This window comes from Oculina patagonica, chromosome 3 (genome assembly GCF_052425735.1).
Source record: "Oculina patagonica isolate OP01 chromosome 3, crgOcupat, whole genome shotgun sequence".
Lineage (NCBI taxonomy): Eukaryota > Metazoa > Cnidaria > Anthozoa > Scleractinia > Oculinidae > Oculina > Oculina patagonica.
This window is the reverse complement of record NC_135760.1, coordinates 240,009-262,653: the sequence shown is the minus strand read 5'-3', so window position 1 is coordinate 262,653 and position 22,645 is coordinate 240,009. Positions and strand designations below refer to the sequence as shown.

Genomic DNA, 22,645 nt, shown 5'->3' with positions numbered 1-22,645 from the left:
TCGTCACCAAGCTGAAAATATACTCTTTTTTTGTTAAAGTGCGATTAAAATTCCAAGGTACACAAAACAGTGACAAGATGGATGATGAAATCGCTCGTTTAGGTCTTTAAGTGTAAAACTATTTGTGTGTATGTGTATGAACATTACTTTAATTTTCTCGAGAGCTGTGCAGGATTTGCCACGCTATAAAAACATTAATTTTCTTAGTTCTAAATGGCCTTTAGCTTCCTGGTGGTCTTTAGAAATCCTCATTGGTAATGGACCGTAATGGAAGCTGATGCTTGACAATTTTGATTGACAACTTGCTCGGAGTACAACTGCTCTGTGCATTTAATTGGCTTTGTTTTTTAATGACTACAACTCCAGAAGGAACTAACCCAAAACTCGCCCTTTCTGATACAAGATTGATTTTACTGGTGCATTATTGAGGTTAGTTAGTCCTTTTCAATATATACCTCTAAGCTACGAGACACTACAGTTGAAGGTAACAGAGAAGGGAGAAGTCTGCAACTATTTTTGCGTTGTCTTTCTATTTTCGGGAAGATTATTATAGGAGGTACTTTGCGTTTCAAACTGATTTGCTTAATATTGGGTCTGTTTTTTTCGTACATATAAAAATGTTGCATAGAAAAACTGTCTAAACATCACGATATGAAACAAAAAACAAGCTTAAAGTTGCTAATGATGCATAATGTAATGATATAGAATGAAATGACTGTCCTGTAATGATGTAGAATGAAAAATAAGCTATGAGAAATTATAAATAGCCACCGAGCAGCGGTCGATAACCCGCGAGAACTGAACGCAAGTTGTGAGTTCGCGCGGCGCTCGCACGTGTTACACAGATGAACTTTACCGCTGTGTACATAACGATGAACCTGGCTAAAAACTCTGTTGTACACCAAGGAAAACGAAGTTAACGGGATCTTAGTTTTCTTAAGATACGCCAAAATCACTGGGAACACAGTGATTGCATGGGGAACACACTAGAAGCGCACTTGAGAAGCACAAGACACCAAATTGTGGTCCCGAAGGTGTCCGTTATAGTGAGAGTTGACTGTATTCTGATTAGCTCTATGGCTTGGAAAAAGTGTGTTATAATTAAACAACGAAACACTCACAAATCATAGAAAATTACCTTTATTAAACTCCTACAAAATGCTCATAACTTTAAATTAGCTTTCGCAAAAACACGGAAGCAAAGAGAGTTGAAAGTGATGTCAACTCTCCCATGCCAAACACGGACAGCTAGCGTTATGAAATATTCAAATGTGACAATATTAATTTCTACTTAAATAGTTTCAAACTCTACAATTTCTCAACAAATATTATCGTCCAAAAAACGTCTCATTAACTTAGTTTACTATTACGTTCCCAATGAAAGGGCTATGTTACAACTGAAGTGATTATGGCTAGCAATATTGAATACAAAGCTTGCTTATCTTTGAGCAAACAAAACAGGCGAGAGAGCTTTACATGATATAAAAATTGCCCAACTCTCGAAAAATGGCCATTGTCAATCTTATTACAATTACGAAGAATTAGGCTTAGCGGGTAAAAAACGATTGCATATCTGTGGTCGTTGCTAGATTTTCGTATAAACGACTTTTAATTGAAATAATATTAGAATACCACTTATTAAACTCTCACTCTTAAAGAGATCTATATTAAATACTTTCCTAGACTGTCAAAGACAATTTACTTTAAAGACTACCTAATGCTTCACTCTGTCCATTTTAACTTGTTTTTTACACCAAAAAATGATCGCACTCGCTTTGTCCTTATCTGTATGTTTACTTTCTTGCGCCCTTTTTCTCCTCGCCATTCCTTGCTTTTGTTGTTCCAGGGCTCTTACTTGCACTCTTGGATGTTGGACTGGCACGCGCCCCTTCTTTAGGTTTATGAAGACTTTCTCTGCTACTTCTCACATTTTCACGACTTCCTGATGTTCCAGTTCTTGAGAGTCCAGTCCCCTTACCGGGAGATTTTGACGCGGCTGAACTGGGGCGATCCGGGGACCCGCGAGACGAGGTGCTACTAGTGGGACTTAAAGGAATTCCCGAAGATACCCGAGGAGATGAGGTCTCCGAAGAATCCTCGAGGGATCCCGTACTTCCAAGCGACGTTTGGCTGTCGGTTTTCTTTACTCTTGAACCGACACTAGTTTTCTTTCCTGGAGAAGCCGTCCCCTTTAAGCTTGTCCCGCTTCTCTGCTTGGGAGGGCCACTGGGCGGTTTCAGTTCTCCAGACTTTTCACGACGAGGCCGAAGTTCACCAGATTTCTCTCGGCGTATTCCGTAACCGCTGCTCGGCACGTCAAGTCGTGGTTTTCGGCCCGGTCCAGCGGGTGGTTTGTCAGCAACCACTGACGTCCTCTGTTCCGAGGGCCGTCTGCTTGTGAAGGTCCCCATTGTTTGCGTTACGCCTTCTGGTCTTGACAGCTGTTCTCTGAGTTCTACATTTGTTCGGCCGGAAGCTGAAGAACAATAAACAGAAAAATATTGTAATGCTTCTGAATAGTTATTCAGAGTCCTGGACTCTGTTGTTCAAAAGTCGTCCAACACAAATCTTGGATCAGAAATTTGACCCCGCCCTTCTCCCCCCGGGCCAAAAGTGTTGACATGATTACCAAAGCGCAGGAAAATTCTGCCAGTGTCAACATACCTGAGCGCTCACTAATCAGTATTTACTGTACACACACAAGGCGCGTTCGATAAGAACTGTTTATTTACCTCTGCAAGGGTCGTTCTTTTGAAGAAATTCATCTAGTGTTTCCCAGCCTCCTCCGACTCGGACCATGACAGTACTGCGAAGAATACGGACCAATCGCAGCTTCTGGGAGTCACCGAACTACAAGAGATGCATGAAAAGAGGTCAGTTAAATACACGTTATGCAATTCCACCGGATATGTAACAGTTTTTTACCTAACGGCTTCTGATATATGGTACCGTAATTTCATGGCACGGGATAAGTAAAGAAATGTTAAAAACATAATACCACTATGGAAAAGTGAAGGCGTGTCGTGACGGAATCGTCTATTTAACAATTAGACTACGAGCCCGAGTTTTCTATCGCTCATAGAAAACGAGGACGAGTAGTCTAATTGTTTTAGTAGAAACTCTAAAGGATTGCAGTCCAAAACCTACAATATTGTGCACTTTGAAGACAAAAATCAACAAAATTTACCGCTTGAAGAGCTACTCGCGTGTGCGACTGTTTTCTATCGGCGAATATTGGGAGAACCAATCAGATTCGCGGATTTCCAATAGAACACAGCTGAGTTTCTACTAATGGTAAATATTATGGACTACAGGTAGAGATGAACTTACCCTGTATTTGTTCTCGGCTATTTTTACGAATTGGTACTGAGTGCAACACGCACACTTGCGACATTGGCGTTCCACTTCTGACTGGATCTGTTGCTCTTCAGTCTTCGGTTTCTCCGGCTTCTTGGCCGACTGATAAAAAAGCAAAGCAAATATTTACCAAAACGAAAAATAAAATCATCCTAATACTACTGCAAAATATAATTCTACTGACGACAAAGGAGTTTGCCTAGAAAAGTAAAACGTGTCCCCTCGATTTACGGAAAGAAAAACCTCGTGTAAGCTTTGGGACAAAAGAAGAAACCCCGAGGCAAATTTGAAAGAAAAGCCCGCCAACCGAGTGTTTTCAAGTTTGTTCGTATTGTAATCCATTTTCACCCTCCCCATCGTTTGTAATTCTCATTTCAAAACAAATTCCTGCCATTTGTCAAGTACTGTTCTACAAATAAACAAGAAACTACGACTCACCGGTTTTTTGTCTTTTAGTGAATTCACAAACTCCTTGTAGTCAATGAGTCCGTCACGTTCAAATTTGCTGGCGACTATTTCCATCTCCCATCTTTCTGTAGGGAAACCTTAAAATAAAGAAATACAGTGTTAAACTAATACACAAAATGTGCCACATACGTGTACATGGTAGTCACGCTGGTTTGAAACAGGATGTCACGCTTGGTTAAAACATTATGTCACGCTTACTTGTGTTGAGTATTCCAGTGATGAACTGTTCTCGAGTTAGTTTACCATCTCGGTCGTGATCCATGCGGCGGAAGATATCAAGAACGCGTGACTTGCTGTCACGCAGCCACTTGTTAAACTGTGTGCAAACAAAACAGAATTACGAATAAACATCTGAAGCTAAGGTTTAACGTTTGGTCTGTGCCGTTCTTAGGCATCGAAGGAGCTTTATTCTGTAGCATAAAGCTGGACTAAGAGTATAAGGTGTTTTCAGCCAGTGTGCGGTCAAGTTGCCTTAACAGTAAGATGGGACCCACTTGCAATCTCCTTTCTCGGATAGACAGAGTGACGGCCCTGTTAGAGCAAAGTATTTTTCCTTAGCAAAAGGAACCCAGCGGCAAAATGGATTTGTTTCAGTAAGCTACCGCGCCTCCCATTAACTGGGAAGTACAATATATGTTAAAATCAATCTAAAATATCTTTCCCAGTCTGCAGTGTAAACGAAATTGTAATGTGAACATTCGAGGTAGGAATCTTACCCTATTCTTCCACTCGTTGAAGTCAAACTTCGCTGAGGCACGTCTCTGTAATAAAAATAAAATAAACAAATCAGAACACTGTCTACAAGTAAATGTAGAAAGTTTCCATCGCATTTTACGACACTAGCTTAGAGGAAATGATACCATGATTTATATTGATCAAGTGTCGAGAGAAGCCTCAAAGAAACGACAATAGCGACAGGGTGGGCGTGTTACTATCTACTACCTGTAGTTACATGTGAATTATTGAAAGAGATTTTTGCGGTAGCGCCCGAAGCGCAAAGCAACGCGAGTCACACACTTCAAAGTACCGAGATTGACTTAGGCGCAGGCTTTTGGCGAAAATCTTCTAAAACGTAAACCAAGCCAAGTGGCAGCTGTACTTACGATTGCAATTCTCTCCAGCTTCTCCTGAAGACGTCGCAGTCTTTCCATTGAAAGAAGCCACAAATGCTGCCATCGTTTGGACATGTGCAGCAAAGCTGGATGGTTTCTGTCAAGCGTGGCAGAACCTGACCGCGTGAACGAGGAGCCTGGGCTGGTCAACTTGTCACGTGATCGTTCCCGTGTAAAGGAGGTGGCAGGGCTGGCGAGTTTCGGTATTCTGCTGCTTGGGCGGCGCCCTTGTTTGTGCTCTGGAGTGACCTGCGCGTGTACCGGGGAAGCGGCAGCAGCAGGCACAACAGAGCCGCGCCGTTTGACTGACTTAGTAAGTCTGTCATAGGTCGGTTGTTTCTTAGCCATTTCTTCTTGGAATCCTTTGTGGTCTTCCAACAGTTTCATGACTTGTTCGTAATCGTCGTCTGGTATGGGTTCGTTTTCCTTCTCGATCAGGATTTCTTCCTTCTCTCCGATCCATTTTAGTAGTTCCTCCATCATACTCTGTTCTTCTGTCAGCTTGGCTTGTTCTTCTTCCAGGCGCGTCAGTCGTTGAACTGACCACTTGCGTACCTGAAAACACAGCCGGCCAGTCCGTTAGATATACTATCTTCATTATAACATTTTACGAGCCCTTCGGAAAGCAACAAAAGACTTGCTTTGAAAAATAAAAACTCCTAACATTTCCCGTACATTTGTGGACATTGGGAGGGGATTCAGATATTTTGCTGCAAGATTTCACAAGTGTTTCCGTATCTAAAAGAACACTGGAAAGTATCTGCTTCTTTAAATAAAAGACATAAATGTTTCTGTGTTTTTAAGAGAAGAAAACACACTACTTGACGCTAAACAAAATTTTTATATGAACCGTTTTGTAAACAAGCTTTTAATTGAAATGTGCAAAGCTGTTTTATAAAAGGGCTCCATTAATTAATTGATCGCATTTGTTACCTCATCCCAGCGTTTCTTGAGTCTTGCAATCCACTGCTGGATAATCTGCAGGGCGCTGGGATGACAGAAGCGCGCTATCACCTGACCCTTCTTGATTGCTGATTGTACATTCACTTCCTCTGCCATCAAGTCCTCATGGAAAGCCTGTAGTGAAAACGACAGTCAGTTGAATTGATAACGTCATACAGACCACGAGTAAACTTGCCGACTTCAAACAAAAAAATTCAATTTAATTGAAAGAGAACTTAGGCCAAAGAAAGGGAACCGTTGTGAAAGTCTGAGGCGTCAAAGCTATGACCCTTGCACCTCCAATACTGAAGGAACAATTAAAGAAACGAAACAAACGACAAGTATGACGATACGTCATTATGTCCCATTTACCTTGTGTTCCGTCAGCTGCTCGCTAATAGTTTCCAGGTCCTCGGCAATAGGACCCAGTCCCCTGAGCGTGTCTTCAAAGTCCTTCAGTATCCGTAACTCGGTCTTCACACCAGTGTCGAACTCCTTCGCCAAAACCAGCGCATTCTCCAACCTAGAGGAGGAATTAAAGCAAAGCAAAAGTAAGCGGTGATGGTTGATGTGAGTATTTTCTAGTCCTGCTAGCCAATAAAAGCAGTCGTTTTCTTTCCAGGTACGATTTAGAAAGAAAGATTATAAGATTGTTTAATTTTTGTTTCACCTGTCTTGTTTGGTGGAGGACAAGGCGCTGATAGCTTCCCAGCGCACGCGCAAGTCCTCAAGCCTCTCTTCCAGTTTCTGCGGGTCCTCAACTTTGTTTTCATCCACCATTGTCCTGCCTGCATTCATCACAGAGTCATAGTTCGCTTGGCGGCGGCCAAGCTCACGTTGGAACGTCTATGGAACAAAACAGGTCAGCTTTGCATGTTGTAAGAAATAAAGCTTAGTCGAAAGGCAGAATCTTGTCTCATTCAAGCTAATGTGTGCTTAGTATTTTGGCAGTATCTTAGTTAAAGGCAGAACATTGTCTGATCGTAATTCTGCCTTCCATTTTAACAAAAACAACACAGAACTGTTTCTTCACCTTGTGATTGTCGATCAAGATCTGAACTGTTTCAGGATCACCCATGACGGCGGTCTCCGTGGAGAGACTGGGTTCCACTGCACTTAGCCAGTCCAGCAGAGACTGCAAAGCATCTTGGAACATGCCAGTGAAGAGAAGCGCTTCCTCGAGCTTTTGTTGCCTGTGCAGGGAATGAAACAGAGTTAGTAACCATGGCAACTTATGTCCACAGACAAGCTACTGAGGGTCGACGATCACTGTCTTCGAATCAACGATAAATTGATGGGGTTGGGTCACGCTTTCGTTTGCGATTCTGGCACGTAAGGTCACGCTGCTGCAGGTGATTATTTCACGCCAGGTCACGCAATTTTAGTCAATTGTAAAAAACTTAAAATAGCATAAATCAGTGTTTAAAGTGTTTTGTAACGATGGACAACATTGTAACTAGTTGCGTAGTTTTCACGTACCTTTCCACTGACAGCGCACAGATAGCGTCCCATCGTGCCTTGAGGTCAGCTATCTTTCCTTCAATCGTGATGGCGTCATCTTCAGGACACTTGTCCATCAACACTTTGCCTGTCTTAATTGTGCCATCCATTGATGTTTGACTTGCACCCAACATGGACTGGAACTCCTGACAATCAAATAAAGGACAAATCATTATAACGTGCAGAAAATTAAGCCTAGTTTGCACAAGTGAAACAACATAAGCGAGAAAAAAAAAAAAAAAACGCAGACGCAGTAACATCTTAAAGTACAGTGGCGCTCGGGAAACACAAGAGTCACTGTATACAGGTCGAGTTGTATTTGGCTAAACCATCTCACGCGAAATTCAACTTAAAGTTAACCAAAAGCTTACGTTTGTACCACAAGTCGAGTTGTACACGATCAAAGTTTCAAGTCGTGTCACGCGTTATTTGCACTTCTTTCGCCTGAAATGCACTAGTTTTACACGGCTGTAAATGCGTCTCAAGTTTTAGTACTATTGAGCGGACTTGGCTAAAGAGACAAAACGTTGATACCAACCTTGTGTTTTTTGAGCTGCGCCCTCAAGTGAGCAGGATCCACTCCGATCGGTTCTTCGTCTTTAAGGCCTTGCTCTGCTTCATCCAACATCTTCAACAACTCCTCAGCACCCTTGAAGAACTTCTGTGACAACCTGTAATTTTCGTCCAGATCTTTCTTCCTCCCAGAAGACAGGCCAAGCAGCTCCTTCCAGCGAGCCTCTAATTCAGTAACAGTGACCTCGATATAAGCGACATCCTCCTGCATACAGACATCAGTGATCTTGTACGCCAGAATCTTCAGCTGTTTGAATGGTTCACGATGAGCATCGATGTCGTCTTTGAGATCCTACGAAGGACGAACGGTTGACAGGGGAAAGATTACAACACATCGAGGCGCAAATAAGTAACCAAACGATCGATTATTGGCCAGAGTATACCCAAGCACGAGTGACTTATTTTATTTTCACATAAAGTTCCAAGATTTTTTCACTTTGAAATGATGAAGTAGCGCGACTTTCGGTATTTCGAGTACGAGCTCCGAAAAATATAATCGCTTTTATTTTCCTGGTTGCCTAACAAGATGATTGCTATGAAGACGCTTGAAAAAAGTGCTTGTCAAAAAAATTGTATCGCTAAATGTGACGGATGCAAACGAGATGTTTACCATGATATTTATATATGTTCAGAGATTAACAGCAAAGCAATCGTTTTGGTCGATATTTTGTACCTTATATTCCTGCCGTTGTTTTTCCAAAACATCCAGAATGGAGCTGACATGATCAAAGGAGACTATCTGATCATGAACCTGTGTGAGCCACAAGTCCATGTCGGTCAGTTGTCTCTCCAATTCCTCCGCATTCTTGAGCGCATTGTCCAGCTTATGACCCTCCTCGTCCGCCTTGGTGCTTACTTGTTCCCAGGCTTCCTTCACTTCATCCAGCTGCCTCTGAAGCGAGGCTGCCGTGGTTGGGTCGCTGTTACTGATCATTGCTTGAACAGCTTCTGTGATTCGCTCGTAGGTTTCCTTACGTTTCTCTAGCACGTCCAAGAAGTCCTGTGGATACAATGCGATCGATGACATCGAGATATGACAAATAAAATTCTGTTAAGACATACACAACCTACCAAACGGTCACCTAGTCAGGATTTGCATTATAACTCGATTGCATAAAATTAAACGGAAGGTCACTACATCTGAAGAAAACGGCCAACTTTTTGGTAGCTCAAGGCCATTAACAAAATTGCTCTGGAGTTAACACACAGTACAACATGAACCGGCTAGACCGCCTCGCAGGTTCACTGTCACTGTCGACAAGGATTGTTTTGGTGTCAACTTTCTCCTTAGTTAACTAAATTTACCATATTAAATTCTTGACCGGCTGAAGGAGACAAAATGAAGATGGACATTTTAAAAGCTGTATGGAACAGGGACTACCCATTGACCAAGAAATAGAGCAGTGCAATGGATTAAACAAACAAACAGACAAACAAACCTTATGTTTGGCAAGTTGATTCCGCGCACTCTCGGGTCGGCCACCGATCTGTCTCCTGGAGTAAAGGAATTCACGTGACTCATTCAGCCAAGTCCTAAGTTCCTTCATTTGGTCCATGACGTCATGTGACGCGCTCAGGGCAGCTTCAAGCTCGGCGTCCAGGCGAGCAGCCTTGTCTAGAATCTCCTGCCAGCCATCCTGTAGCTCCGTCACCTTCGCCTGCAGGGCACCGCTCTCCAGCTTACTGTCTCCGTTCTCCATCAGGAGGGAGGAAGCGGCACGTGACACTGATTCCACGGACGGTTCGTGTGCGAGGATGTCATTGTGGAGAATCTGACAAACAAACAAAGAAAATATTTCAATTACAGTCCAGCCAGTATTTTTTAAATTCAGTAGCCACAGCATACGATGTTATTGGCATTTTTTGTTTTTATTTTAAACAGGGTTCGTACCCTTTTTCATAAACAATTCTCCAGGATTTTTTACTCTCAACATCTCAATATTATTTCTCCTTACTGTCTGCCATGCATTTCTTATATTGTTAGTCCTGAGAATACTGGTGTTACATGAGTTCAACAGATTTTTATAACTTTGCAGGACCGGTAGTCTTTTTCCTGGACTTTCCAGGCCTGGAAAAGTGCCACAATAAAATTCCAGGGCTTTCCAGGTTTTCCAGGATCCATACGAACACTGCCTAAAGAATGCCAAAGACGAAGCAAATCTCACCTTATGTTTTGCTTTCTCCACTTCAATAAACTTAACATCTCCACGAACATTCTTCGCCAGTTGTTCGTCCAGAGTGGCATTGGTCTGTTTCACCCACACAAGCAGCTCTTCTAACGCCAGTTGGAACTGCCCTAGCTGTAACAGAGCTTCTTCAATAGTCTGCTGCCTCTCGCTGGAGTGCAAACACAAGTCATCCCACCGAGCATTCACGTCCTCCAGTTGCGCTGTGATCAGCTCTGAGTCTTCAGGGCGACACTGCTCGCTTAACATTGTTCCCTTTTGGTTCACTGCCGTTACATCGCTTTGGATTGGAGTCAGTTCTTTTTGGAAGGCCTGATATACAGGAAATATTTATTTATTTAACAAAGGGAATCAAGAATTCCAACTTGCAGGAGGCTGATCAGTTGGATATAAAGCTGAACTGCTAAGACCCTACTGTCATGGGGAACGGCTCAGAACTGTCTTAGACGAGCGCTACAACCACTCGGCCACGCTGGTTAAAACTTTTTTAAAACTATTAAGGTGAATTGAACACTTCTTTTATGTTAAGGCACTTTTGAAATAAGTTTTTAAATACTTTAATTACATTCGTAATGTTCTTGTTTCACTGTAATTGGTCTCAGTCAGATTTTGGATTGAGGTAGAATAAAAAAAAATTAGAATTAGCCAAGCACAAAACAGCTACCTTCTGCTCTTGTAACTGTTCTTTGACAATATCCAGTTCAGTCCCCACAGGTGGCTGCTCGGCCAGCCTCTGTTCCAGTTCAGTCAGCCTAGCCAGCAGAGGATCATGGGTGTTATGGTATTGAGTGGCGGTTTCCTTGACATCTCCCATGTCAGCCTCTCTCTTGTTCCACGTCTTCTCGATGTCTGCCCATTGTGACGTGATCTGCGCCAGTTCTGTTTGTACCAACTGCTTGTCGCTAGAACTGCAGTGCGCTACAAGAACAGGGCTGGCCTCGCACAACACATTCACTGCCTCGCTGTGCGCATCCAGCTCCGTACGAAGTTCCTAAACAAAGACAAAATCATGTAAAATTAAAGGTGCACTGACTCAGTGCAACGACACTAGAAAGTTTATTTTTCTGACAAACGGCACTTTATCAACTTGTGAAGCTTAATGAGGTTATCACAGACGGTACATATTGAAAATCGAGCTTTACTTGTTCAAGTTCGTTATTTGTTATCTGTACCAATCTTCACTATCCTTGTTCCTCTGTCGTATTATTATCTCTGTGGTGTCTCGGGAGCTGTTATTATGAGATTCCTTTCGATTGTATGATCTCAGAGAACCATATAGGAACAAGGCCACACTAGATACGGCGAAACTGTCACCAAACAAAGTGAAACTTCTAAATAACAATCATATCAAAGCCGCATTTTGGTTTAAGACTTCTCTTCAAGCTTGGCCTGACGCGTGACTATATCTGAATATCTTATCGGACAAACGTTTATAAGCTCCTAACCTGGTGATCATGAATCTGCTCCTCCAGAACTTCCAGGTCAGCGGCAGGAGGCTCCTCTGAGTCGAGATGATCCTGCACATCCTTCAGAATGTGCTTGATCTCATCTAAGCCCGTCCAAAACTTGTCCCCAGCATCAAGGGCCTGTTCAAGGGCTTTGAGCCTGTCATCATACAAGGTTTGAGTATCGGCTGATAGCGTGGAAACTTTGGCCATTTTGTCTTTCATGAGTAGTGATGTTTTGGAATCTGGATTGGCGTTTACAACAGCTGTCACTAACGGTCTGACTTCCTCAACCAGTTCCTTCTCAGGATCGAACTCGCTCTGAAGTCCCTTAAAGAAAATGTACAACAACAATTAATTTGGGCTCTTAAATATACGCAAGACGGAAACAGGAATGACGCTGCTTTCCTAAAGATCCCGCAAGAAATAGAAAAGCAAAAGAGGTTATGTGGTCTAAAATATGCAGGAGATCAGTTAAAGTTTCAGACGTTAAGAACATAATTAACGGCGACGACGATAGTAGAACATCAGTCATTAGAGATACGTGAAAGTAAGTGAATGATTTTGTGTTCCTTGTGGATATATGGAGGAAACATAAAAAGAATCGTTGGCAAGTTGACATTTGCCGAAGAACATGGTATTAAATCTCTTTTGGTTCTGTATACTAAAAGTAACGGTAATACAATGTCTCTTTTAGCTCTTTCTCTGAGTTCGCTCCACCTTTCACAGTGAACCACAACACTCACGCCTCTTTTTAGCGATGACATACCTTCATCTCTTCAATCTGTGCACGAATGGTATCTGGTCGGACGCTGATAGGTTTTAGATTGCCGAACTCATCCTTTCTTCTCTCCAACAAAGCCTGCAGTTCTTCGAGTCTGTTCTGTAACTCCTCTTCCTGTGCTAGTGTAATGCCGATCTTTATTCCTCGTTCCTCGGTCTGCTTCTGCAGCCGTTCATAGCGCTCCAGACAGGTCGCCACTTTCTCTTCAATTGAACTGGATCCCTCTCCCGGACCACTCAACTTGACCAGATCGTTTCCGGTTTCTTCCAAATTACCGATCAAAACTTTGAGGGCAGTGATGCCTTCCTGGATTGACTAAAAAAATGAAACAAATTAAAAAATCGTAATTTATCGAAGAGTCTTAAAGTAAGTATAGCTGACATCACACGAATGGCTTATATGGAACTAGGTCACGGGTAGCAGACATTCTTTTGTGCTGGTCACGCAACATTTCGGGAAGATTGCGTTACAAAACAGAAGAACGTCGCGGGTGACGCAGCACGGTTTGAAATCCATCGTAATCCTTCTCAATCTGAATCATCTTGGTTCTTTTTCAGTTTCTTTTCACCCCTACTTTAGGGAACTATTTTATGACGTTTTGTACCTTATATGACTGACGTTATGAGCGATACGACATAACTTTATTTAAGGTAAAAGTAAAAGGCTTTAAGATCGTAATAAACTACAGGCTTACCTTGATTCTCTCTTGCTGAAGCTCTGCAACTGATCCATCGTCAAGCTTACGGAAGTTTTCTTCACAGCGATCTAACCACGTGACCACCTCCTTGTGAATATCTCTGAATTGCTGAGACAGTAACAGGGCTTCCACAAGCGAGGCCTGCCGAGCTGATGTTTCACTCTTCACATTCTGGTAGCGTGTCTTGATGTTGTCAAGATCATCTCTCACGGCTTGTTGTTCGTCGTCTTGTAACACCGGGATCAGAGATTCACCGTTTTCACATACGGACTTTACGGGTTTCTCATGCGCTGCCACGTCTGCATTAAGGGCCTGGAAACAAACAAAACAAGAATGTTCATGTTGATACTCCAGAGAGAGGAATAAGTAGAATAATGAACGAAATGTTCCTTACACGAATATGACGCGTTTCCTTTAGCTCATCAGCTTAAACAGGAATTTATAATTAGAGGCACGAATATCAGTTTTATTTAGATTGTGATAAACACGATCCAGAGAGGCAGATTGCTGGATTGATCTCAAATGTAATCCGATTTGGGATGGTACTTTCATTAGAAAACCAGTAAATGAAACAAACCATCTGAAACAAGTATTAGGTCCTTTTTCACATAGATTAGTCTTTTTTAATTGTTAGACATGTTTCAGCAAACCTAAAAATCGAAACAACCTAGATTACCTATAAAATCGAATAGAAATTTGCTAAAAAGAACGCAACAGAAATTTGTGGCAATATTTTCCAGCCGTTCACGAGTAGAACGTTTCCTCCTTTTCCTGTCAAACGCCGCACAATAACTTAATGTTCTTTCTATTTAAATGATTTGTATGCTCATGGATGAATTTCTTGTTGCAAAATTAACTAAAAGCGTCATGACATGCTTCGCCTTCAAACGTTAACCTGATCAACATAACCTCGTCCTCAAAGCGAGGTCACTTACCGCCTGTTCTCCCAGCTGTTGTTTAACTTTCTCTGGTTCCACGCCCACGGGCTCCACACTGCTCAGCGTCCCTTCCGTCTCTGTCAGCCATGCTTTTAGTTCATTCACTTCAAGCTGGAAGCTGTCAACACGCTCCTGAGATGAGAACAACTTCTTAGCGAGCTTGTCCACCTCTGCTTGCAAAGAGTTCCATTTTTCATCCACCTCGCTCAAAGCTTGGTCTACCTTCGGTTTTTCGTCGTCGATGAGATATTTCTTGAGGTTTTCACCCATCTCTTTGCACGAGGATACCTCTGGTTCTTTAGCTGCTAAGGCCTGTTGGATGTCCTGTAACGGGAAGATGGCACACAGCTTGGTAAATTAGCAAGTCATTATATAAGATCTTGTATGCAACAGGAAACTAATGGGGTATCTTATGTTAAGAGCCAACTGTTTAATTTTTCCACAAGTCGGGATTCTGAATCCCGGGGCGTTTACCATTTGTCATACCAAAATTTTCTTTTGAAACTCTTATGGGAAAGCACATTCAAGTAAGACGTTTCTATTCCAACCAAAACGACCAGAAAATCTCTGTACCATTTGCCAAATCATGCTCGCCCCACGCGTCTTGCAGGAATTTAGAAGTACTACTAGAGCAGCTCCGTTCCGACAATTTTTTCGGACAAACCTTTGGCTTCTTGAATACATGGGAGAATTTTAAAGTACTTCTTTAAACCCTTACCTGGCAGCTCGGATTCACGTTAACTTTAAATTATCCCAAACCTCGTATCGGTTTGGCTTCAGGTTATTTTCTATTCATAACCCATGGCATAACCTTGACTTACCTTAAGCCGCTCCTGCTGGACACTTTCACTTTCGTCTTTTGCCGCCTCCAGTTTACTTGCAGTCTCGTCACACCAGGCCATCAACTGATCTTTGGCGCCAAAGAATTCTTCAGAGAGCTTAGCTGCATCCTCAGCTTCCTTTCTCTTGTCATTAGCTTGGTCACGCAACTTGTTGTAACGCTGCAATAGCTTGTCTGTTTTGTCACGGACCAAGTCTTTATCGTCTTCTGTGCAGTGTGCCATCAGTTCTTCGCCTGCTTGTGTTGCTTCTTGAACAGGAGACTCTAGGCTGTCAATTTCCTGGCAAAGGTCCTGTCAAGCCGAGAACAGCGGAAAGTGCCAAGACAGAAATAAATAAAGGAACAAATTGCCATATTAAGAGAAGGGAGTCACATAAGTCGTAGCTGGTTTTTATTTGGCCACTCAGATCGAAAACGAACTATGAAAACAATGGTTTTTGAGAAGCGAAAAGCGGAGTATTCGGTGAAAAAGCCTTGGAACAAACAATAATAACAATAATTTTATTCAGCTCATACTAAAGTTTACAGTTTTGTTCGTATTCTTAATGAAATAGAAAAAAGGTATTACAGGCAAACTCAACCCACACATGATCATTTAGTGCATTTTCCAGTTTCATCCCGTTTATAAGAAACGTTGTCATTTGCAGAAGGCACTCGCATCCAACTCTTGAATTAAAAGTGTACATTGTAACTAAGCTTACCTGCAGCTTTTTCGCTTCTTCTTGGATGTGTTCAGGCTCTGCTTTCTGACCCAATTGTTGAGCCTGCAGTTCCTCCTCTGCAGCGGCTATTTTCTTGTTGGCGTCAGCAAGCAGTCCATCAAACTTGACAGCTGCTTCCATAGCAACGTCTAGCGCATTCTTCCTGGAGTCAGTCATGCCATTAAGCTCCTCCCATTGGCGTGCCACATCTGCGAGCCCCTCTTGTATACGCGCCTTGGTATCGTCATCCGCGGTTTTCAAAACTTCTTCGCCAGTTTCTTGTAAGGACTTCACAGCAGGCGCTCGGTCCGCGATCATACGGGTAAACAGCTGTGGAGAAAGGAAGCTTGTTTTGGAGAGGTACAATTTTGGACTTAAAAACCTTTGCGGCGGGGGAACAAATTTTCCGCATCCCCACACAATGCCAATTCAAGATACACGATTTTTACAGCTATAGTTAACTCACGAATGACGCCTAAATCAATCTTCCCCAGTGTTGACCATTTTTGTTCCTTTTCGATTCATTTATACCGCTCTGATATTTTCCTACCTAAGTAAGCTATTATGTTGAAGTTTCAATCGCTTTGAGCGCCCGCAATTTTGTAATCAAACGTGACTCAGTAAAGTACGTTATCTTCAGAAAACAGAGCTTGAAATTAAGTCCGCTAAGGCTGTTACTGAAAACGCCTTTGACCGATAACGTAGCTTTACCCTTACAAGGGCGCTCACATACGAGCACTGATTCACGTTTATGTCTTTTTTGTTAGGAACAATAACTGGAAAGAACTTGTATAAAGTCTAGTCTGTAAAAATGATCAACACAAAGAAAACAATAGCAAGTTCTCGTCCTAAAAAAGAACAGTAAGAAACCAAAATATTGTGTTTGTTTTTTAAACTAGTCCTTACCTTCTGTTCTTGCATTTGAGCCTTCATTACATTGGGGTCAGTTGCTGCAATGGGACCTTGATTCTCTACCAGCTCGCGTGTCTCTGCCAGCCAGTCAAGCAGCGACTGCAAAGCATCTTGGAACTTGCCACAGGCCAGCAGCGCGTTTTCTAGCTTGGTCTGCCTGTTGCCAAGATCTTGACTCACTGCTAGAAGTCGCTGGTTTAGATCGCTAATGGCCTGATCAATGTCGCTGGTGTCAGCATCTGGATACGCATCGGCCATCTTGTACTTCAGATCATTAAGTGCTGCAAGCTGGTCCTGAAGACCGTCAATTTCCTTTTGCAAATCCTGTTCAAGAGGTAATAAATACATGAAGTTAATCTGCTCTGGCTTAAGTGTGGGAATGCAGCTTACCAACACATAAAATCAGTACTCAGTAATATCTGATACGACAAGCTGAATAACATGAAAGTTCGTACCTAACTAGTTACAATAAACCCTTTTCCTCTCAGAGTCAGTCCTTGAGTTTCCGAGTAACATCTACTAGTGTGACAGTCATGAGGTACTGTTTAGTGTTCTGTACAATCTGGTTCTTGCATTTAGGTATGTGGATGAAACTCGAGAGTCTGACTGGAACTTTTTATTATGCTGTATAGTGTGATTCTAATTTTTTGTGAGGATTAAAAACCTGTAGTGTGTGATCATTCAAATGAAAGCAATTGAGCAGCATTTTCATGTGGTGCTGTTGTTTGTTTAAAGTTTGCAAAATGGCTTTTTTAAATTTAATTTTGAGCTTGTACAGTGTAACTCTTGGCAGTGAAAGGATCAATAAAACGTGTTCCACTATAGCAATTACCAAAGCCACTAACCTTTATGCCCTCCAACTGTTGGTTAATCGTGTCCACATCTGCACCGACTGGCGGGAGATCTTTAACTTTCTCTTCAGTTTCACTCATGGCCTGGTCTGCCTTACGTAATGCTTCCTGCATCTCCTCCACTTGTTGCAGCGCCTTCTCCAGCTTTGCTTCCTGATTGGCTGCGGCATCGTTGACGTCATTCCACTGTTTGTCAGTATCAGACATTTGTTTCACCATCGCTGAATCAAATCCTAGGCCAGCGGAGACCAGGTGCTGAGCTTGTTTGCTAACTGTGTCAAAGTCAGGCTTTAGATCTTCTATTCCTGCCTTTAGTAGCTAAATAACAAAACAAGAAACATCATGAGTAATGATTTCTTAAAAACCCTAACACTACTCGCCAGCGATCGTACATCAGGGCTGGAGACGTTCGACTATTTATGCCGTCGCAGGTCAAATAGATCGTTTTCACATGACGTCACGGCGGCCATTTTAGTGGACCAGAACAATAGGCTTTCTCTCCATTGGGAACTAAATTCTATTTTCATGCAAATTCTGCACAAACATTTTGTATTGTTCGGTCCACCGATATGGCCGCCTTGTCAGGTGATTGAAAACCATCTATAGACGCCAGAAGCGCTAATATAACTATAGGATAGATATTGTTGAACGTGTCATGGAGCAGTACTCATAATTTGATTTGAAATAGAATAGAACTGTCTACCTTTGCTTTATCCAGTTGCTCTTTTAGTTTCTCAGCATCCATCACCACGGGTTTATTTTCTTCCAGTTTGATCCCAGTCTCCTTAAACTGCTCCTCGAGCTTGGCTTCTTGTTTCCAGTACTCCTCTAGGTCTGCAAGCATCTTCTTGTTCTTGTCAATCGCGTCAGCAAGCCTGTCTTGCACTTCTGCGTAATGCTCCTCTAACTTCTTGTTCTCTGTTTCAACAGCAGTCGTGTCAGCGCTCGGGTTAGCTTCCTGAATACTGTCACCTGCCCCAACAGCGGACTGAACGCCTGGTTTGAGCTCTTCTAACTGTTCTTGTAGCGCCTCGAGCTTCTCAATGTGTTTCTTCTCCTCCTCAACATCAGATACAGGAGTTCTCTCGACGTTTAGTTCAGTTTCAACCGCAGATATTTTCTCATCAACATCGCCAACAGCAACTTTATATTCCTTTAGCTGGTCTTGTAAAGCGTCAATGTCTGCCAGTTTGTTTTGAAGGTTTTTGTTCAAGTCATCCCATCGTTTGTCCACATTTTGAATCTCATCCTCGACAGCCGTCACTTCTTCAACGCAAACTTGAGTGATTGCCTGCGCAGTGTTGTCAATTTCATCATGTGCATTTGAATGGTTCTCGACATCTTGCTGTAACTCCTGTTTGAAAAAGAAACTTCTTAATTACAATATCTCATAAATTGCATCATTGCAACCTCAAAGGAACATTTTTTTTGGCATTTGCATTTTTTGGCATTTGTTGACTAGCATTGGCTGTTTTTTTTTTTCTTTGCCTAAATTACATTTAGCCCCCCATGTTGCTTACTGATTGCAATTTGCCATAAGTTACATCATTACAATCTCAAAGATACAATTTCTTTCGGCATTTGCGACCCCTGACGTATTGGTGAGACCGATGACCAGATTTTAACTTTGTCCCCATTAAAATTACCTCGACATGTTGCTTGCGAGATTCCAGAGCTTTAGGATCACAGATCAAGCGAATAGCGTCCGCTCTCCTTTCTGCCTCGTCTAGCCACGGTACAAAGTGACTGCGCTGCTCCTGGTACTCATTAGTCAGTTTTACTGCTTGTTCCAGTTTGGCAGTGCGGTCATCTGACGTGGTGTTCAGCTCATTCCATCGCTGGCTCATGTTGTCGAGTTTTTCCTGTAGGTTATCCCGGTCAGCGGGTATCTGGCTTGTCTCCTTCAGCTGCTCACCAGCTGCCATCAGGGCTTCATAAGTTGGTGCTTTGTCTTTAATCTCCTGGTGAATTTCCTGTTACGTTTTAAATAGATTAGCTGAAGAAGTCCAATTGAGACGTTGACTGATCACATTTAGATGATTTGTTCATGGAAATTCAAAACCTCTTCCATGCTTTTCTTTACAGTTTTATTTTTTACCATTATCGCAGTATTGCTTATTGGCACACTAGTTCAACAAATTGTTGTAAGCTAGGAGAAACGCCAGCTTTTCCCACACAAATGATCACCGTATTATTTTCTACCCTCTCTCGAAATCTGCATGGTAAATGTGTAATTAGACTTTGTCTATGACGCCTAAGAAAAAATCAGAACGTGCCTGCTGCTAACCAAAAATGGAAACAGTAACTCGCCTACGTATTGGTAAGATGACAAACTGAAGTGTAAATCTGCCCCTGTCTTGTTCCTTTTGTTTTATTATTAACTCTCGTGTCTTCTTACGTTAGTTAAACAAGCTTTTCTTCGATCTGAAATGACTTACGATATTGTAATACAATCACTAGCTTACACCAACCTGATAACTGTCTTTCTGTTCTTGAACTGTCGCTACGTCAGCAGAAATCGGCCTGAGCTTGCCCACAGTTCTTTCCGTCTTGGTAAGCCAGCGCAAGAAATCATCAAAATCAGTCTCAAACTGTCCAGATTGCGAAAGCGCAGCTTGAAGCTGGTTCTCGCGTGCTTCAATCTTCTCTGCCAGTTGGTTCAACTCCAGTTCAGCTTTAGATATGCGGCTTTGTAGTTCGGCTGCAGACACTGGGTCGTCACTGGAGGACAGCAGATTCTCCGCTAATGACTTGATGTCTTCCAGATTTGCTTGTTGTTTTTCAAGATCATCCTTTACAGCCTGTCATAATGGAAACAAATGTTTTACTACTAAAAAGTTTGTTTAAAGGGTTGCACAAAACGTTTGAGGCTTTAAAATACAGTATGCTATGAGGTCTGTGAGCATGTTGTGTGCATGGTAATGGATGTACATGACGATGAGTTCTTGACAACGTCCTTAGTCAGTGGGTCTCGCTACTTCGTACCTATTACTCACTTAAATCGAAAATCGTTCACTATGGATACTAATTGTTTCCGCCTCAACGCTACAACACGTATACAACTGAAATACTGTAAACAGTGACTCTTGTCAATCAACTAACAAACAGCATAAACACTTGACAAACATAACGTACTTTAGCAGCCAATGCGAACTTCATCGAACTAAGAAAAGGAAAACAGCTTATTTATAACAATGTACAAGCTCGCGGAAAAGTCTGAGATTTTATTTTATTTAGCGTACACAAGTGGAAAGCGATTGTTTAGCCAGAACAGATGGATATGCAGTGCTTACTTCATTAACACTGAACTAAATTGATTTTTTCACAGTGTAAAATCTCTACAGACCTCCAATTGCTCCAGTTGTTTCTTCGCTGCAACAGGATCCGTACTTATTGGCTCCCAGGCCTCCACGGTCTCAGCAGTATCAGCAGTCCACGCTTCAATGTCATCCAGTTTGTCTTGTAGTTGCGTCCCTTGTTCAATGGCCTGTTCTAACTGCGCTTGTTTGTCTTTCAGCTGATCCAGAAGAGCATCATACTTCTGACTAACAGCTGCGACTTCTTCTTGAACAAGCGAGGGATCACCGTCTGAGGCATTAATGGCGTCCACAGCTTGCTGACCGCTCGTCTCTGCTTTGCCGAGGTTTTCTTTCATGTCTTCCAACTGCTGAATCAGTGCCTGGTGGATAATAAAGGACGTAATAATGAAACAACAGACAAAAGGAACGGGTGATGTTAAGGTACGTAAAGTGCGTATAACCATACACAACGCACGTAAGACAAAACGAACGAGCGACAAATACAAAACTGAAAAGTAGTTAATTTAGTCTGTAGAAAGTGCAATGATTTTTTTGCGGTATTTTCTCGATCTACTATTTCGTATTCATCTGGGGATGGTTATTACAATTCCCCAGCCCTCCTCTCCAATATCGTACGCGTGAGGTCTGTGGCATGTCGGAGTCCCAGCATTGGCTAGTGGGAGATAGAGGGCCGGTGACGTTTGTGCAAGCGATACTAATGTCCGTAAATAATACCCTAACAATTTTGAAGTGTCACCTTAGTTTCAAAACAAAAAGCAGAATCTTGGCCAGCCCACTCTCCTCTCCTGATCAGCGTTAGCAACTTAGTTTTATTCAATACTGTTCTCTGGCCTATCGAATACTAAACACTGATACGCTTCGTAAAGATGTAAAGTTAATAAGTACCTTAATATTGTCGAGATCTTCCTCATTCTTTGCCACGTCAGCACTAATTGGTCCTTGGGACTCGAGAGCTGCGTCGACTTTTTCCACCAGTTTATCCACAGGCTGCATCAGATTATTATACTGATCTAATAATTTCTGTACTTCTTGCAATTCTTTCTCTTTGGCGGCAAAAGCGGTGTCTAACTCATCGTAACGTTCCACTGCATCCTGGGCCTCGCTTCTCACAATATCTCCGTCAGCTTCGGTCAATTCTATAACTGCTTCTGATTTCTCACTGACCGCGTCTCTCTCAGGTCTGTGTTTGTCGATATCTTCCCGAATCAATCTAACACTGTTATTTAGTTTCTCTACGGATTCTTGGCTAGCCACGACAGGTTCTAGTGAAGGCCAATTTTTCCTCCGTTTCTGTCAGCCATGGTACAAGACTGCTGGCAGATTCGTTATATTTTTCTGCTTCGGGAAGAGCTGAATTTACGCGAGCTAAGTGTTCAGAGGTGTTTTCTTTGATGTTATTCCAGCGCTTTTCAATGTCTGCCAGTTTAGCTTCGAGTTCTTCTTTTTCTGCTCCAGGCTCCGCGCTTTCAAGAAGATTGTTGCCATTTTTCATAAGCTGGTCAAACACGGGTTCTTGGTGCCGTATCGTTTCTTGCAGTTCCTGTAAGAAACAAGTCCAGGTTTAATATTCTTGGAAATTAAGATGTTATTTTGCACCAAAACAACCTCAAAGTCTACTTCAGTCTACTAGCACGAATCGAAAGTTCTAAGCACACAATAGTCCGAAGCTTGCTTTTATCTTTACAAAATTTACATTCTCAAGTCTATCAAATTATTATTTTTAATTTTATGTTAACGTACTGAAGAATCCCGAGCACCAAAGCCTTCGGGCCGAAATAAACTAGATGCGCGTCTTAGCTGGTGTCTAAGGAAAAGATGTAGCATTTTTTTGTCGTCTTTGAAAACATGACCCCTTGGATATCAGAACAACTAATCCTTCGGTAGCTTTAAGTACGTGGCAATTTTGGTTAACACTGTAACGCCAGTATACCCGAAAATCTCAGTATATGCGAAGCAGTCTAAATTAAACCCGGCTACTTTGACACAGTTCTCAAGGCAATTATTAATAATTTATCAGA

The 22,645-nt window shown here is 42.2% G+C and overlaps 1 protein-coding gene across 1 annotated transcript in view; it reads right to left on the bottom strand.

Annotated features, from left to right (window-relative positions):
• Positions 1-1,124: 1,124 nt before the first annotated feature.
• Positions 1,125-22,645, bottom strand: part of LOC144645973 (uncharacterized) — a 140,293-nt gene continuing 118,772 nt past the window's right edge. Inside the window, 31 exon segments of the mRNA XM_078505487.1 lie at positions 1,125-2,476; positions 2,733-2,850; positions 3,331-3,459; positions 3,796-3,902; positions 4,024-4,141; positions 4,542-4,586; positions 4,929-5,492; positions 5,871-6,014; positions 6,252-6,402; positions 6,550-6,725; positions 6,913-7,072; positions 7,359-7,525; positions 7,918-8,244; positions 8,626-8,952; positions 9,392-9,724; positions 10,118-10,450; positions 10,803-11,129; positions 11,584-11,913; positions 12,353-12,682; positions 13,062-13,376; positions 14,000-14,326; positions 14,824-15,135; positions 15,545-15,874; positions 16,451-16,780; positions 17,302-17,625; positions 18,011-18,661; positions 18,954-19,280; positions 19,779-20,108; positions 20,654-20,986; positions 21,513-21,896; positions 21,898-22,167. Of these exon segments, the coding sequence (XP_078361613.1) occupies positions 1,794-2,476; positions 2,733-2,850; positions 3,331-3,459; positions 3,796-3,902; positions 4,024-4,141; positions 4,542-4,586; positions 4,929-5,492; positions 5,871-6,014; positions 6,252-6,402; positions 6,550-6,725; positions 6,913-7,072; positions 7,359-7,525; positions 7,918-8,244; positions 8,626-8,952; positions 9,392-9,724; positions 10,118-10,450; positions 10,803-11,129; positions 11,584-11,913; positions 12,353-12,682; positions 13,062-13,376; positions 14,000-14,326; positions 14,824-15,135; positions 15,545-15,874; positions 16,451-16,780; positions 17,302-17,625; positions 18,011-18,661; positions 18,954-19,280; positions 19,779-20,108; positions 20,654-20,986; positions 21,513-21,896; positions 21,898-22,167 (9,102 nt within the window). The 3' untranslated portion in view covers positions 1,125-1,793.